This window comes from Panthera pardus, unplaced genomic scaffold (assembly GCF_024362965.1).
Source record: "Panthera pardus isolate Hobbes unplaced genomic scaffold, ASM2436296v1 HiC_scaffold_13, whole genome shotgun sequence".
Lineage (NCBI taxonomy): Eukaryota > Metazoa > Chordata > Mammalia > Carnivora > Felidae > Panthera > Panthera pardus.
This window is the reverse complement of record NW_026526688.1, coordinates 114,754,221-114,770,138: the sequence shown is the minus strand read 5'-3', so window position 1 is coordinate 114,770,138 and position 15,918 is coordinate 114,754,221. Positions and strand designations below refer to the sequence as shown.

The 15,918-nt window shown below is 42.5% G+C and overlaps 1 protein-coding gene across 1 annotated transcript in view; it reads left to right on the top strand.

Moving 5' to 3' along the window:
- The first annotated feature begins 1,232 nt into the window (after positions 1-1,232).
- Positions 1,233-15,918, top strand: part of HADH (hydroxyacyl-CoA dehydrogenase) — a 50,281-nt gene continuing 35,595 nt past the window's right edge. The window contains exon 1 of the mRNA XM_019416899.2: positions 1,233-1,481. Within this exon, the coding sequence (XP_019272444.1) occupies positions 1,350-1,481 (132 nt within the window). The 5' untranslated portion in view covers positions 1,233-1,349. The remainder of the gene's footprint in view (positions 1,482-15,918) is intronic.

The window sequence follows — 15,918 nt, the reverse complement described above, 5'->3', positions numbered from 1 at the left end:
GCTTTTGCATTTGCTACATTCTAGCTCTCAATGGACTTTGGTTTTTTGGATGTAACACTGTCTCAATCAGTAGTGATCCTAGTAATGTCCCAAGCCTAACAGAGCCCTGAACGATAGCACTTCTTCCATATTTTTAAAAATATTTTTAAAATGTTTTAATTTATATTTAAAAGAGAGACAGCCCGAGAGCTTGGAAGAGGGACGAAAAGAAAGGGGGGGGGGGGAGGCAAAGGATCTAAAGCAGGCTCTGTGCTGACAGCAGAGGGCCTGATGCAGGCTGGACCTCACCAGCCAGGAGATCACCACCTGAGCCCAAGTCAGAATCTTAATGGACTGAGCCCCCCAGGCTCCCCACTTCTCCCATATTTTTATAGAATTAGATATAAAAATGAGATCAAAGCAAAGGAATGCTGAACACAGCATTCATTATGTGGGTTACTTCTGATAGGGAAGGACGATTTTTGTCTGGTGTGTTTGTGGGTTCTTATTACATATTTAAAAATAAAGATTCTATATCACTAGTACAGTACAGTAACTAGAAATTAAATTGCAGCACATTTACTAGAAATTATTCACATGACTGAGAAGATTGGCCTAATTGGTATCAGATCTTCCATTATTTGGAAAGACATTCTTTTCCCATGCTTTCTATTGTGATAAGTTACTTCACAACGGTTGCTTTTGACCTTAAACCGCCCACCTGCACTGCATTGACAGATGTCTGATGTTGACATGGGTAACTAAAGGTCAACTCCCTTTCCTTCCCGTGGGCCTGATCTTTGGAACTCATGGGTCTAGTGACATTTGTTTTGGGTGTAAGCAGGTTGTTTCCTTCCATTCTAGCAGAAACAATATCCACCGCATTAAAATAATCACCACAGCCAAATACCATGTATGAATTCAGCGCCGAAATACGCACAAGCATCAAAGACGAGGATTTAGCACGGCAACGGCATGCTTGATCTCAAGAGTTGCTCGTGTCTAGGCACAGGCCTGCAAGGAGGGAGGACCCAGGGTCCACGCACGCACCCTCGCAGCGAGCCCAGCCACCCCCTCCCGCGCTCGCCCAGCTGCGACCACGCCCCCTTCCTCGCTAGTAGGCGCGGCCCACGTGGGCCCGGAAGCCGCTCTCGGACTTTCAATCCTGGAACCCGGGCCCGGGCCAATGGGCGGGGCGCGTTTCGAGTCTCCGCCTCGCCGTCAATGACGTCACTGAACGCGAGGGCGCGCGGCGCGGAGGGGGGCCTCGGTTCCCCCCCCTCAGAGGTCAGTTCGCTGCTAGTCCTCGCGCGGCGGAAAACTTCGGCGGGTGTAGTCTCTGTTGCCGCCTTTGCCTTCGTCTCTGCAGCATGGCTTTCGTAACCCGGCAGTTCGTGCGCTCTGTGTCCTCCTCATCCACTGCCTCAGCCTCGGCGAAGAAAATCATCATCAAGCACGTGACGGTTATCGGAGGTGGGCTAATGGGCGCCGGCATCGCCCAGGTGAGCCGGCGGGTGGGCAGCGTACCCCGCTCGATTTGCTGCGCACGCTCCCTGCGGGCGCCGGCCCGCGGAGACCCGGCGTGGGGTGTTCCGCCAAAGGCCACCGTCCTCGGGAGACCGGGGAAATTCCACCCCGCCCCTCACGCGTGTAGCTGGAAAATCTGGAGTCTCGGCCTGAGTCTCCACTCCCCCAAAGAACCAGTTGCAGACGGAGTCTCAGTTTCCTCGTCCCTAAATTCCAGCACCGCCCCGCCCCAGGGCCGGATGAAAACTCTGTGGAAAGTGTTTCTGCAAGCACTTTGGAAGCGATCTATGCAGAGCAGATAGTATTATTTATATGTGCACAATTTTGCGGAATAACATGCGTGCTCGCCGTTCGGTGTAGACTGGATTTGCTCCCAGAGACCTGGACTGCGATCAGTTTTGATTTTACCAGTTTTCTATAATTCTGCAGTCTTTGTCAGAGCTGTTTTCTGTTCTTTTAAATGATTCCTCTTGTCCCTGCCATGTGTTACCTTTGCTTGTGGGTTACAAAGAATAATAATAGTAAGCATTTTGGTAACACTTTGTAAAGTTACCTAATTGGAGCTTGTGAGGCCCTAGGACTTTCCCAACTGCGGCGCATTGGCGAGACAACTTTGACCGATTACACTTTGAGCAGCGAACTGCGCGGTTTAGGCTCTAGGGAGAGTGGGAGAGGGAGAGGGAGAGGGAGAGGGAGAGGGAGAGAGAGAGTGGCTGAGGGCCCAGGAGGCGTATCTAATCTCATTGTCCATCTTCAGGACTCTGCCCCTCCGGCTGAGCTGTGATACGGGGTCAGTTGTGCAATTGATTACCTGGATACTGTGATACTTGCATTTTATTTATTTTTTAGCCGTTACATTCCAGCTCGTATTGGAGAACTGTGATTTTCTTATCTTAGCTGATTTATTCTTAGCATTTCAGCCCTTTGCAACTTGTATTATTGAAGGGGAGGTAGTTATCAAATTTTTCTTAAGGGAGTATTCCAGTGCGGTGGCTAGTCATGAAAGTTTAATTTTTTCAGTGTCTGTTTGCAACCTAGTTCACACTTCCATGCTTGCTTTTTTAAGTATTTATTTATTTATTTGTTATTTTTTTTAATGTTTGTTTATTTTTGAGAGACAGAGCATGAGCGGGGGAGGGGAGAGAGAGAGGGACACAGAGAATCCGAAGCAGGCCCCAGGCTAGAAGCTGTCAGCACAGACCCCGATGCAGGGCTCAAACCCACGAACTGTGAGATCATGAGTTGAGCCGAAGTCAGACGATTAACCCACTGAGCCACTCAGGCACCCCATGCTTGATTTTTTTTTTAAATATTTTATTATTACTATCTATCTTAATTCTCCCCTGCAAATTTTTTGCAGCATATTGATTGCATTTCCTCCTAAAATTAGTATTTTATTAATGTTTTTATTCATCGGGCTTCTTATAGTCTCACTTCTTTCTTCTGAGACCATGTTTTGTGGACATACATTGTCCTTTTTGTTGTGTGGATGCCCTGGCTGCTAGGTTATGGTGTTCGTGTAGTCTGTGTTACATGTAAGGAGGAGTAAGCCCCTTTAACCTAAAAGTTCCACATGCTGTATACTGCATGATACTGAGAGTTTAGCTTGAGCACACTTACATTCTCTCTGCTCCACCTAAATCTCTCAAGGCTATGAGAGTGAGGTTTGTTGTGGGCAGATGTAGAGTAATGTTTTGGTTTAAAAACACTTAAACAACATCTTGGTGAGAAGTTATTAGGGCCTGAAGCCTCCAATAACAATATTGGACATGGGTCCACAAACTCTTCTGGATAGTACCTCGAAGACAGCAAGTGGAAGAGGATTAGCAACTATGTACAAAGCATCTCTTCAACCTTTGTACAAAATTGAATTGCTCAGTTTTTGAATGCTCCTTCCATTATTGGATACCATGTTATGTGCATTAAAAGGCACAGAGGTGGCTCCTGGAATTATGGGTATGGTAATGGAGCATTCACTTGAGAAAGGAGAGGGGAGAAATGACTGATGTGGTCAGGTCAAAGCCTTGAGTGGTTGGTGCAAGGAGTGCCTTTTCAAAGTTAAGGGGGAAAAAAGTTATTTGCCCCACTGTTTGGAAACATAACAAAATTGTCATTCCAAAAGTTGATAAAGACCAGAAGTCTAAGTAGTGGACATTGACAGGGAATGTAGTTCCATTCTTACCTAACAAGGTTTAAAAGAGCCTCAGCCACTTCAGGTGACAACTCTAATCCTGTGGAAGGAACCATGCTTTCCCGCAGAACATCTTTGTGTCCACAGTCAGCCAGTTGGTTGGTTTCACCCATCTGGTTTTGCATTCTACCCTGTAGCATGGAGTTCTAGGCAGTATCACCTCATTTTTTATGCTCTTTGACCTATGTTTTTTGGCATAGAGTAAGTATGTTTTACTTATTGAGTGCCACTGAAAAATTTGATGTGTTTGAATATAGATTGGCTCCAGTTCAGTATGAGGAATTGGATGACTTATATGCTGGGTGTGATAATGTGGAAAAGTTACTTAACTTCCAGCCTGAGTTTACTTATCTCTAAAGTAGGACTAGGACTAGTACTAGCCTGGGAGGAGTATGGAGAGGATTGAATGAATTAGTACATGTCAAGCAGTCAGCAGTGTCTGGCACCTAATAGGGGCTCACAAAATGTTAGCTGCCTTTACGATTTTATCTTCATTGCAGTAATCCTTGTCCATTTGTCCTTCTCCCCACATACCCACTCACAACTCTGATCGTTGCTGCTGAGGTAGGCCTGTAATATTCAGATGGAGAATATTGGTCATGATTCTGTTCCGACCTGCTTAATCTTGAAGACAAATGCCAGTTGATACTGGGGTTGGTTGGTTCGTGGACGTCTGAAAAGAGAGAAGGCACTTTGTATCCTCTCCCCACCCACTGTAAATCCTCAGTGGAGCCTTGAAGACACCGACCCAGACTAGCATCTAAACCATGCATTTGTGTTCAGTCTCCTGAACTCTTTCTGAAGTACAATTTTATTCAAGGTGTAGTTCTATTTACAGTTTTAATTTTCTGTAAAATTTATCATTTTGCCACATCTTCTACTTCATGCTGGGTAGGATAAAAAAAAAAATTAAATAGATTTTGTGGGAGCCTGACACATTTCTCAGGCAACTTAGCAGTTTCAGACAGGTGAGGTTTGTGCTTCATTACAGTTGATCAGAGCACAGGCCATTTGTACGTTTGTATTCTCCAAGAGTATCTACTTTACCTGTCATGTTTTGTTTGTTCTAAATTAAAAAAAAAAAAAAATCCCTTAGACTGCAGGTTAATATTTAGTAAGGTTAACTTGTTTTGTGTGTTTGTCCATTACAGACTTCTGAAATGGTCTGATTACTAATTTATCTTTAGCCGGATACTTAGGCCAGCAAAGAAGCTTATAACATTAAATGACCCTTGAATGAGGGACAAGTTGTTTTTTGTTCTATAAAGGAGGGGAGAAAAGAAAGAAAACTACTAGCTGTGCATTTCTTCAGTTGATAGAATGAATCCTTGCTTCGTTCATTGCCTTTTTTTTTTATCCGAGGAGCCCAGAGAGCTCCTAACTTTCATTAAGTTACTGGAGGGAAGCCAGTGGGCTCCCTGGAAATGGCCATTTCAGAAGCTGGATTCCTTAGGGCTCCCGGTACAACCTTCCTTTTAGTGCACTATACTTCTTTGAGGAAATGATAAAGTTTGGAAAGGTTTGGGGCCTGATTCTTCTTATTTTGTTGTTGTTGTTGTTGTTGTTGTTGTTGTTGTTGTTGTTCCTCTTATAAAGCAAAAAGTACACATTTTTTCTGGGAGGGCTTCTTAGACTGTTATAAAAAAGTTGGCGTAGGGTGGGGGAGAACATTCTAAGCTACAGATGAACGTTTCCCCAACATCACTGTTACCATGTGATGCTTGGTAAGGACTCAAGTGGACCTGAAAGCTTTTTCCTCCCTAGCCGCTAAATTTGTTCATCCATCTCTTCTCTCTGCCCTCAATTCTGAATTTTCTGATGCTGAATAGAAGAGTGGTCATAATTGCTTTGTACTGTTTAGCTTTATTTTTTTTGTGTGTTACAGTGAGTATGTCTCTGTTGAACTTTGCTTGAAAACAGTGCGGTGGTCTGGGAAAAACTTCAGGATCACAGGAGACTGGCACAGTCACCTGGTTGTAAGCTGTCTTTCAGAGTGGACTTTATGGAGGGAGGAAAGTTTTTATTCCAGGTGTTAGCTCCCTCCTTAAGGGTTTGGGATGCATTTATCATTTCTTCCCTCATTTCCTGTGTTGCTCACTTCTTTACTGGGCTCTTCTCTGATCTTTATGATGTACTGGAACAACAAAACCATCCCCTGTCAGCGTATTAGTCATTGAACTTGGGGTGGGGCTGGAGATACTGTAGAAGAGGTGGGTCATACAGTCAAAAAAGAATGTCAAAGAATATGTTTGGACATTGTAGAGCAGAAATGGCACCTCAGTCAGGTTTTGGATTTTCTTTGTCATGTTCCTAGATAGGCTCACTGATTAAGCCCCCTTGCTTGAGTTTCTAATTTTCTTTTCTCCCACTTATGTCTTTTTTCCAAATCTGCCTTGGGCACACCCCTCACTGCCTAGCTCTCCTGGGACCACAGGGAGATAATACTGCTGCTCTCTATCCTGTCTCCCTGGGTTATACTAACAATGCAGTAGTTTCTGATGAGTGGTAGTCTGACACTTGAAAGTGAGCAGAGTATGAAGTGCCCCCTGGGGCTTGGTGGCCAGCCCTACCTGTCTGTGCTGTAGAAACTTTGGGCGACTCACTTAACCCCTCTCTGCCTGTTTCCTTATCTGTGAACAAGGATACTTGCCTCATAGCACTGCGAGAGCTCAATGGGCAAAGTGCTTAAGAGACCTGCTAGCAAGTTCAATGGTAACTGCTCAGGAAATGTTAGTTGCTTTCATGGAGATTTGTCAGATCAATCTGGTGATGACTTCTTTACATCTAGATTCTCTTAACTGTCTTTGAAGATGTTTGATCCCTGAAGCCGAGATAACCACAGTTCTGCCTGCACCTCTGGACTCTGCTGTCTTGTGGAGAGAAATGTGGCCTGCATGGGCAAGGGGATCCTTTGTGGGTGTCTGGAGTCAATGGATGTCAGCTTGATCTCTCCTTAGCTCTAGACTCAGAGAATCACTCACTGATGATCTCTATCTGGGTGCTCTGATGCAACCTTTCTGCAGAGAATAGACTCAAACTCACTTGCCAAGACTTAATTATTCATCATGTACCCTCCCTTTCCCCCCTCCAGCTTTTCCCTGCAACTTTCCTCCTTCTGTCATTACCACTGTTGTTCTTCCAGCCACATACATCTGAAGATGGGGTCATGGTGAGAGTCTCTATGCTGCAAAAGGCTTTGAGGCTTTCCTCTCTGAGGAGTATTCTTTCCCCTGCTCTCCCGTTTGTAATTCCTAGACCAGGCATTTATACCTGAATTGTGGGAGCCTCTTAATTGGTCCTTTTCAGCAAAAACCTACTCATTCTAGAAAACATTGCCATTCTAATCTTCCTAGAGAGCACTTTGGATTTGTAACTGTCTCCTGTACTCAGAAAGTGTTCATCATGGCAGCATCCTGGAGGGAAACTTAAATATAGCCAAGAGTTGGTTGATGCTATTGACATGTCTGTTCATCCCTTCTCCTTCCCAGAATTGGTGGGAGATTGGAGGAGAGAGTCCTGGGAGAGGAGTTATTTTCTCTGCATTAGCAAATCCAGATGCTTATTGAATTTTCAAAAAAAATGTCTGTATTTGACAGATTTCTCATCTGAAAATGGAGACACATTTTTTTGGATTTTTAGTACTTTTTGAAGCAAAAAAGTCTAAGTCAATAAAAAGAAGCCAGCCAATGAATTAGACTGTTTTAAGAACAAACCAGCTGGTTATGGTGGCAGTGGTGGTTGAAAGCCTCAATAGAATGCCTTTTTTTGATTGTTGAAGTTAGTGAAGGCAATTTGTGTTGATGGCAGAGTTCAAGGTATTACACAGTCGGAGATAATCATAAACCCAGAATTGCCAGCTCTGCGAGATGCATCTGATTTATTACTTTTTCCCTCCATGGATCAAATCATGAGCCCAAGGGCAGGCCCTGATGCAAAGGAACAGCAGCTTCTGGGGTACAGTCAGCATCATGAGCACTAACTCAGTGCACTTATTCTGGGAGTTGGAAGGAAGTCAGAATAGTTTTGTGAGAGAATGTAATGTTGATGAAACACAGTCCTCCTGCAGTGTAGGGCTCATGGGGCAGCTCACTCTACCAGTTGACGTAGTTCTCACAAACTTACCATTCAAGTTAGGCTTCAGAGAAGCTGCTTCAAATCTGGTAATATGTCTGCAAAAATATTTAAATCCAGCGTGCTCCTGCTTGGCATGTTTACTTGGCCCTGTGGCTGGGGTATTCCAGAGGCTTTGACAAGTGTGCTATTCACCTGGCCTATTTTTATAGCTCTGAAGCACCCTTGTCTAAAAATATTTCTCTCTGGCTAAGCCTGCCTTCCACCAAGGCTAGGGAAGTCATGGAGCTGAGGACATAGCCTTCAAATTTTTTCCCCCATTACATGTTGTCCTCAAGGTCTTACAGCGGGTGGGTACTGTAATATAGAATAAGAGTTCTCAATGGTTGATTTAAATTATGGTCACTGAAATTAAAGTTTCAGGAACGTTACTGTAAAAGTAACAGATGTCTATGGGAGGAAGGCAAAAAGACCTTCTTTTTGTGTTCCATTTGTCCACTACTGTCTCCTCATAGAGTTGGGGATAATTTGGGTGGTATTGTTGCATAATTCAAGAAGAATGAGTGTGGTTTTGAGCCCTCAGTAATGTAATTCTTTTCACATTGTCGGGGCAGGGGGGCCCTCAGCTACATGGATGAAAAGAACCCTGGACCTTCAGGAGATCTAATCTCATCTTGGCTTTCCTACCAGCCATATATGTTTGGTCAGTATTTCCTGGGGGCCCCACAGCCAGGGATCTGTGCTGGGATCTGGTGCATAGTGGACAGAGACAGATGACATTTTGTCAGAAGCCTGCAGTAGGGAAGTAGGGAAGACAGCACTGAAACAAATGGTCATAACACAGTGGTGGTGGTGGGGGGGGGTGCACAGGGGTAAGGGTGTGCAGGGGTATTACAGGAACACAGGAGGGACACCTAGCCCAGGGCCAAGAAGATTGGGGTGTATGGTCTGGAAGTGATCTTAGTTAGTATCTGTGATTCTCAGTACTTAGTGTGTGTGATACTCGGGCTTGGTGAGGTGAAGCTGGGAAGAAGGTATGGACAGAGCCGAGGACAGGAGGTGAGACAGTAGTAGATGTGGAGGCTGTAGGCCTTGTGGTGGTGTTGAAGTGTCAGTCCTCAGTGAGCATTGTGTCTGGAGAGGAGGCGAGTCTCCCTCCTGGAAGGCTTTGCATGCTATATGTAGGAACTTAAGTTTTATTCCTTGGTGCCTGGGAGCCATCAAAGAGTTTGATGGAGTAATTATTATAGACAGAAGTACCTTTTGCAGAATTACATTTTAGATAGAACACTACCGCCTGTGTATGATTTTTTTTTAATTTTATTTTTTATTTTTTAAAATTTACATCCAAATTAGTTAGCATATAGTGAAACATGATTTTAGGAGTAGATTCCTTAATGCCCCTTACCCGTTTAGCCCATCTCCCTTCCTCCAACCCCTCCAGTAACCCTCAGTTTGTTCTCCATATTTATGAGTCTCTTCTGTTTTGCCCCCCCTCCCTATTTTTATATTATTTTTGTTTCCCTTCCCTTATGTTCATCTGTTTTGTTTCTTAAAGAAGTCCTCATATGAGTGAAGTCATATGACTTTTATCTTTCTCTAATTTCACTTAGCGTAAAATACCCTCCAGTTCCATCCACATAGTTGCAAATGGCAAGATTTCATTCTTTTTGATTGTCGAGGAATACTCCATTATATATATATATACCACATCTTCTTTATCCATTCATCCATCGTTGGACACTTGGGCTCTTTCCATACTTTCTGCCTGTATATGATCTTAAGTGAATAGTTTTTCTGTTTTAATTCTGTTTCTTTTCTGAGTAAAATTAGCGTGTTGTGTTGGATTAGATAAAAGGGTTTTTTTTTTTAATTGTGGCAAAATATACATAACATAAAATTTATCATTTTAGCCACTTTTAAATGTAGATAACCCTCACTTTCCAAGAGTTTGCATTATGCTACTTTGCTTTCATGAAAAATCTGTATTAGTACCTGTTTTTGGTAACTGAAAGAAATCCATAAGGGGATTTTTGCTTTTATGGAAAAAGGCGAAAAGCTAAAATAGTGTTCAGCGTTTGTTTGGGCAGCGAGCCATTATAGAGGCAGTGCACACCCCGAGCGGCTCCTTCCCTGGGGACTACACTCAGTATCAAGCCACCATGGCTTTGAACTCTGTCTGTGAGCATTTGGGCTTTAGATTTATTTTGTGTATTTGTTAGCAGATGTGTTCTAAGGTATCAGAAAAGCCTAAGAGAAGTTATTTTTGGGGTATGGGAATGCTCAAAAATTTTCCATATAAATTAATGGTAATTGCTTCTTTGCTTTATGCCATTTTGGCTTATGAAAGGTTTCATAGAAGTCTTCTTCCAGATAGTGGGGGAGACCTGTATGCGGTTCAGTGGCATTTAAGTGTTTATACATTATTGTGAAACCATCGCCATCATCTATCTCTAGAACTCTGCATCTTGCAAAATTGAAATTCTGTACCCATTAAAGATGACTTCCCCCCACTGCTCCATCCCCTAGAAGCCACCATTCTACTTTCTATCTCTATGAATTTGACTGTTCTAGGCACATCATCCAAGTGGAATCTGTATTCTTCCTTTTGTGACTAGCTTATTTCACTTAATGTTACATCTTGAAGGTTCCTCCATGTTGTACCATGTGTCAGAGTTTCCTTCCTTTTTAAGGAATAATAGTCCATTGGGATATTTTCAGGGGAATAATGTATGCACCACATTTTCTCTATCCATTTATCCACCTTGGGACACTTGAGTTGCTTCCACTTCTTGGTCACTGTGAATAATGCTGCTGTGAGTATGTGTATACGTAGGACTAACAAGGACTAAATTATTAAGAGTCCTTGCTTTCAGTTCTTTTGAGTATATACCTAGAAATAGAATTGCTGGATAATATGTAATTATTTTTAATTTTTTGAGGAATTTCCATAATGCACCATTTTACATTCTCATCAGCAGTGTGCAAGGGTGCCAGTTTCTCCATATTTTTGCCAATAACTTATTTTGTTTTCACTTTTGTAATAGCCATCAGGATGTGAATAGATCCCTTCCCTGACCTCTGTTTTATATATTGCTCTTCTGTATGCATTTCTATGAAGAAGGATTTAATGGCTAAAAAAGTTTGAAAGCCACCACACTAATGATATTTAGGGTATCTTTCTGTTCTAAAAATCCGTGGTTTTGTTTATCTGTAGCTAATAAACCTGAACCATAAATACTTTTCTGATTTCTGATCTCTGATCTTGCAGTAGTTGAGAAGCTAAGGTACCTCAGTTTCCCCAGTGTGATAGAGAAGAAACCTGTGTTGGAGGGAGTGAGCTTGTGTGTCTGTGGCCATCCTTGACTTGGCTCACACGTGTGCCCCTCACAGATGGTCACAAATACAGGGTTTGCATGCCTCTAGCTTTGCCCACAGCCACTTGGATAAAAGGTACAGGACACATTCACATGCCCTTCAGTTCCCCTTTTGCCTGGCATCTTAACCAGCAGTGCCAGAAAACAGTTAGTCTGTTTGCCAAAATAACAGACTTGTAGCATTTTTTTCCACTTGGCAACTGACCAAAAGACTGGTTATTAGTTAGCTCTTGTTGTTGTTGTTACTATCCCTTTCAAAGTAATGTGATTTTTTTGTAATTCTAAAATATCTTGAAGGTTATGTAAAATTTGTTGTAGTTTCTAGTTATAATCATGACTTCTTTTTTAAAAATTTTTTAAGTCTTGGGGCGCCTGGGTGGCGCAGTCGGTTAAGCGTCCGACTTCAGCCAGGTCACGATCTCGTGGTCCGTGGGTTCGAGCCCCGCGTCAGGCTCTGGGCTGATGGCTTGGAGCCTGGAGCCTGTTTCCGATTCTTTGTCTCCCTCTCTCTCGGCCCCTCCCCCGTTCATGCTCTGTCTCTCTCTGTCCCAAAAATAAATTAAAAAAAAAAAAGTTGAAAAAAAAATTTTTTTTTTAATTTTTTAAGTCTTTATTAAATTTTACTTAGTTAACATACAGTTTAATATTAGTTTCAGGTGCAGAATTTAGTGATTTATCACTTACATATAGCACCCAGTGTTCACCACAAGTGCCCTCCTCAATGCCCATCACCCATCTAGCCCATCCTCCCCCCTCTGCCCCCATCTCCCCTTCAGTAACTCTCAGTTTGTTCTGTATAGTTAAGAGTCTTTTTCCTGGTTTGCTTCTTTCTCTCAACCCCCATGTTCGTCTGTTTTGTTTCTTAAATTCCATATATGAGTGAAATCACATAGCATTTGTCTTTCTCTGACGGACTCATTTTCTTTAGCATAATACTCTCTAGCTCTGTCCACATCATTGCAAGTGGTAAGATTTCATTCATTTTTTTTTTAATGGCTGAGTAATGTTCCATTGTATGTATGTGTGTGTGTGTGTGTATAGAGAGAGAGAGAGAGAGAGAGAGAGAGAGAGATACACACATACACACACACACCACCACCACTTCTTTATCCATTCATCAGTCGGTGGACACATGGGCTCATTCCGTAATTTGGCTATTGTTGATACTGCTACTGTAAACATAAGGGTGCATTTATCCTTTTGAATCAATATTTTTGTATCCTTTGGGTAAATGCCTTGTAGTGCAAGTGCTGGATCGTAGGGTAGCTCTATTTTTAATTTTTTGAAGAACTTCCATACGCTTTTCCAGAGTGGCTGCACCAAGTTGCATTCCTACCAAGAGTGTAAGAGGGTTCCCCTTTCTCCACATCCTTGCCAACACCTGTTGTTTCCTGTGTTGTTAATTTTAGCTATTCTGTATAGTCATGACTTCTTGAGAACTTAGTCCTAAAATGATTTGCAAACTGGGCCTTTTTAGAAATACATTTATTATTCGTTCATGTGTTCTTTTCATAATTTTTAAAAATGTTTTTATTTATTTTTGAGACAAGAGACAGAGCATGAGCAGGGGAGGGGCAGAGAGAGAGGGAGACACAGAATCTGAAGCAGGCTCCAGGCTCCGAGCTGTGCACAGAGCCTGACGCAGGGCTCGAACCCACAGACTGTGAGATCATGACCTGAGCTGAAGTCAGACGCTCAACCGACTGAGCCACCCAGGCACCTCTCACAAATATTAAGTGTCTTGCATGTGCTGGATATTGGGGTGGGTAAAAGGTGATGTGTGCTTGCTGCTTTTGGGTAGCTCATTGTCCAGAGAAAGAAATATAAGCATGAACAACTAACTAATAAAGGCAGACAGATTGCCTATCTGTCATCTGGGATGTGACCTGATACATACGAAAGTTTTGGTGGTTTAAATGTCTTCAGTAAGACTTTTAAATATGTTAAGATATGATCTGACCTATAGGATACATCTTCTACAGTAAGGAAAAAGGGAAATTTAAAAAGTATATGTAAAAAAAGGCATATGTATATATTGCACTACATACATATATTTTTAAGTTTATTTATTTGAGAGAGAGAGAGGGTGCAAGTGGGGAGGGGCAGAGAGAGGGAACGGAGGTTCTGAAGCAGGCTTCATGCTGACAGCGGAGAACCTGACATGGGGCTCATATTCAAAGTTGGATGCTTAACCGATTGAGCCCCCTAGGTGCCCCTGCACTACATATATGAAATTCATATTTACTGGAAATTCTGGTTGGACTGCAGATGGGAGTGTGCCAGAACCACCCTGTATTGGTATTTGTGTGAACAGCAAATTCAGACTCTGAAGTGGATGATGCAACAGCTCTTTTGGAAAGGTCTCTAGGTATTTTCTTGAGTTCATCATTAAAAGTTGGTGTTACTCAACATTTCCATATCTAATTTATCTCTTTCACATCTGGAATTTCTCCTGTCTATTGATGGGTTAATGACTATTATTCTGAAATACGCGAGATTTTTACAACATAAAATAGCCTGTGACCAATTTGTTTTTGATTTATCTGTTGTGTTTATAACCTGGTGATTGAGCTACCATTACATAAGTGAGCAGCCATTGACAGCTGGTGGTTCACACCAGCTCTGTACTTTTTCTTTCAGTATTTGGAGTCCTATATGGAAGATTTTTTTTTGTATCTGTAAATCAGTAGAGGTACCAAGAAGTGACCACCTCTGTTAGAGATTGGGGAGGTTTCACTAAAGGAGAAATAGCCTCTGTGTTGAAGGTTATTGGAGTCCCCCAAGCAGCAATGAGGGAGAAGGGGCTTCCTCGTAGGGGGAACCACCTGGGCAGGGGCGTGAAGCCATGAAATAGTTCAGAGAAGGAGGAAGTATGGTGTGCCTGGGGTAGAGTACAGGCCCTGGTTACTATACTCCAGAGCATTTCGTATTTAGCAATTACTTATGGGATAGACACTGTGTACAAGGCATATGATAAGTACTAGAAGGTACAAAGCCCAAAAGAGTTTCTGCCATAAGGAATTTAAGTCTACAGGCAGAAATTGCTAAACAAAGATCCAAATGACACAGTTTACTTTGTTATAAAGTGCCATAATAAGACCAGCAAAAGTCTAGCTCTGTGGTTTCAAAACAGAAAAAAAGAGGACATTCGTTTGGAAAAAGGCTTCATGGAGAGGGTAACATTTGAAGTGGGCCTTGAAGAATGGGTAGAATTTTTTAAGACTGTAATTAAAGGTTGAGATTAAGAAAAAGGTGTTGTCCAGCAAATTGAGACTCTCAGAATAGTGATACCATTAATGAAGTTCAAAGAGAACTGGATTTAGGGTCAGGACCATGACTGTAGGACATCAAGATGATGACTAAGGATGGAAGGTGTTCGTTTTAGGCATAGTTGGAATTATGAGAATGATTGAGAGTCCAGAAGGAAAAGATACAGAGACAAAAAGAATATTGAAAGCAGAATCTTGAAGGATTTGTTTAAACAAAGGTTTAAACCTTTGTTTAGAGGCTGAAAGATTGAGAGAAGTCAATATGGCTAAGAGGAACAGAGATAAGAAATAGAGGTAAGAAATTGGAGACAGTTTAAAAATTAAGCCCTAGTTGGCAGTGTGCAGGGCTTTGGAAAAGTAGAAGATAAAGCTGAAGAAGAGGCATTGCCTTTAGCAGTTAGAAGACCACAGATAAGTTATACAGCAGTTGTGGTGGAGGAAGTATTTAAGTGTTTAAGGAGGTGTTGCTAGTGTTTAAGAATTGCATAGCGGGGGTGAAAGTGGAAGCACTGAGGGTGGTGACCAGAGTGGCAGTTAGCAAGCATCATTGAACCTTCTGTGAGCCTGGCCTTGGTCTGGACACTTCAGATGCATTCACGTCTTTAGCATTCACAGCAATCCAACGAGAAGGGTACTGGTTATCTCTTGTAACAGATCAGGAAACCATAGATAGGCTGCATAACTTGCTCAAAGTCCTGCAGTCCAGTGGCTAAGCCAGGGTTTAAAGTCTGATTCTAGAAGTTGTGTTCCACATACTATTCTGCCACCCAGTAATTGGTAGTGAAGTGAAGGCCAGCTTTAGGCGGTTAAGGAAGTTTGAAGGTCCCCCCTCCCCAACTTTTTCTTTTTTTGTTTTTTTGTTTTTTTTTTTTTAAATTTTCTTCAAGTTTTTTAAATGTTTATTTATTTTTGAGAAAGAGGGACAGAGTGTGAAGTGGGGAGGGGCAGAGAGAGAGGAAGACACAGAATCTGAAGCAGCTCCAGGCTGCAAGCTGTCAGCACAGAGCCCGACATGGGTCTTGAACTCATGGACCTGGGAGATCATGACCTGAGCCAAAGTCAGACGCTTAACTGACTGAGCCACCCAGGCACCCCTCTTTCTTTTTAAATGAAGAGAGATCCCAGTCTGTTTGTAAAAAAAGGAAGGACATAGAAAGGAACAAATCTTGGGATCAGAAGGTTTAAGAACCAGGATGCCTGAGTGGCTTAGTTGGTAAGCGTCCAACTCTTGACTATGGCTCAGGTCATGATCTCTTGGTTTGTGAGTTCTAGCCACACCTCGGGCTCTGTGCTGACAGCTCATGGAGGTTTTCTCTCTCTACCTCTCTCTCTCTGCCCCTACCCTGCTGGTGCTCTCTTTCTCTCTCAAATAAATAAACTTAAAAAAAAAAAAAAAGGCATAAGAACAAAAGCAAAATAAAATAATTTACCTTAGGAGGCTGTACCTGGATCCAGTATTAGGCCTCAGACCCTTGAAGAAGGAGGAAGGGAGCTGCCTAGAATA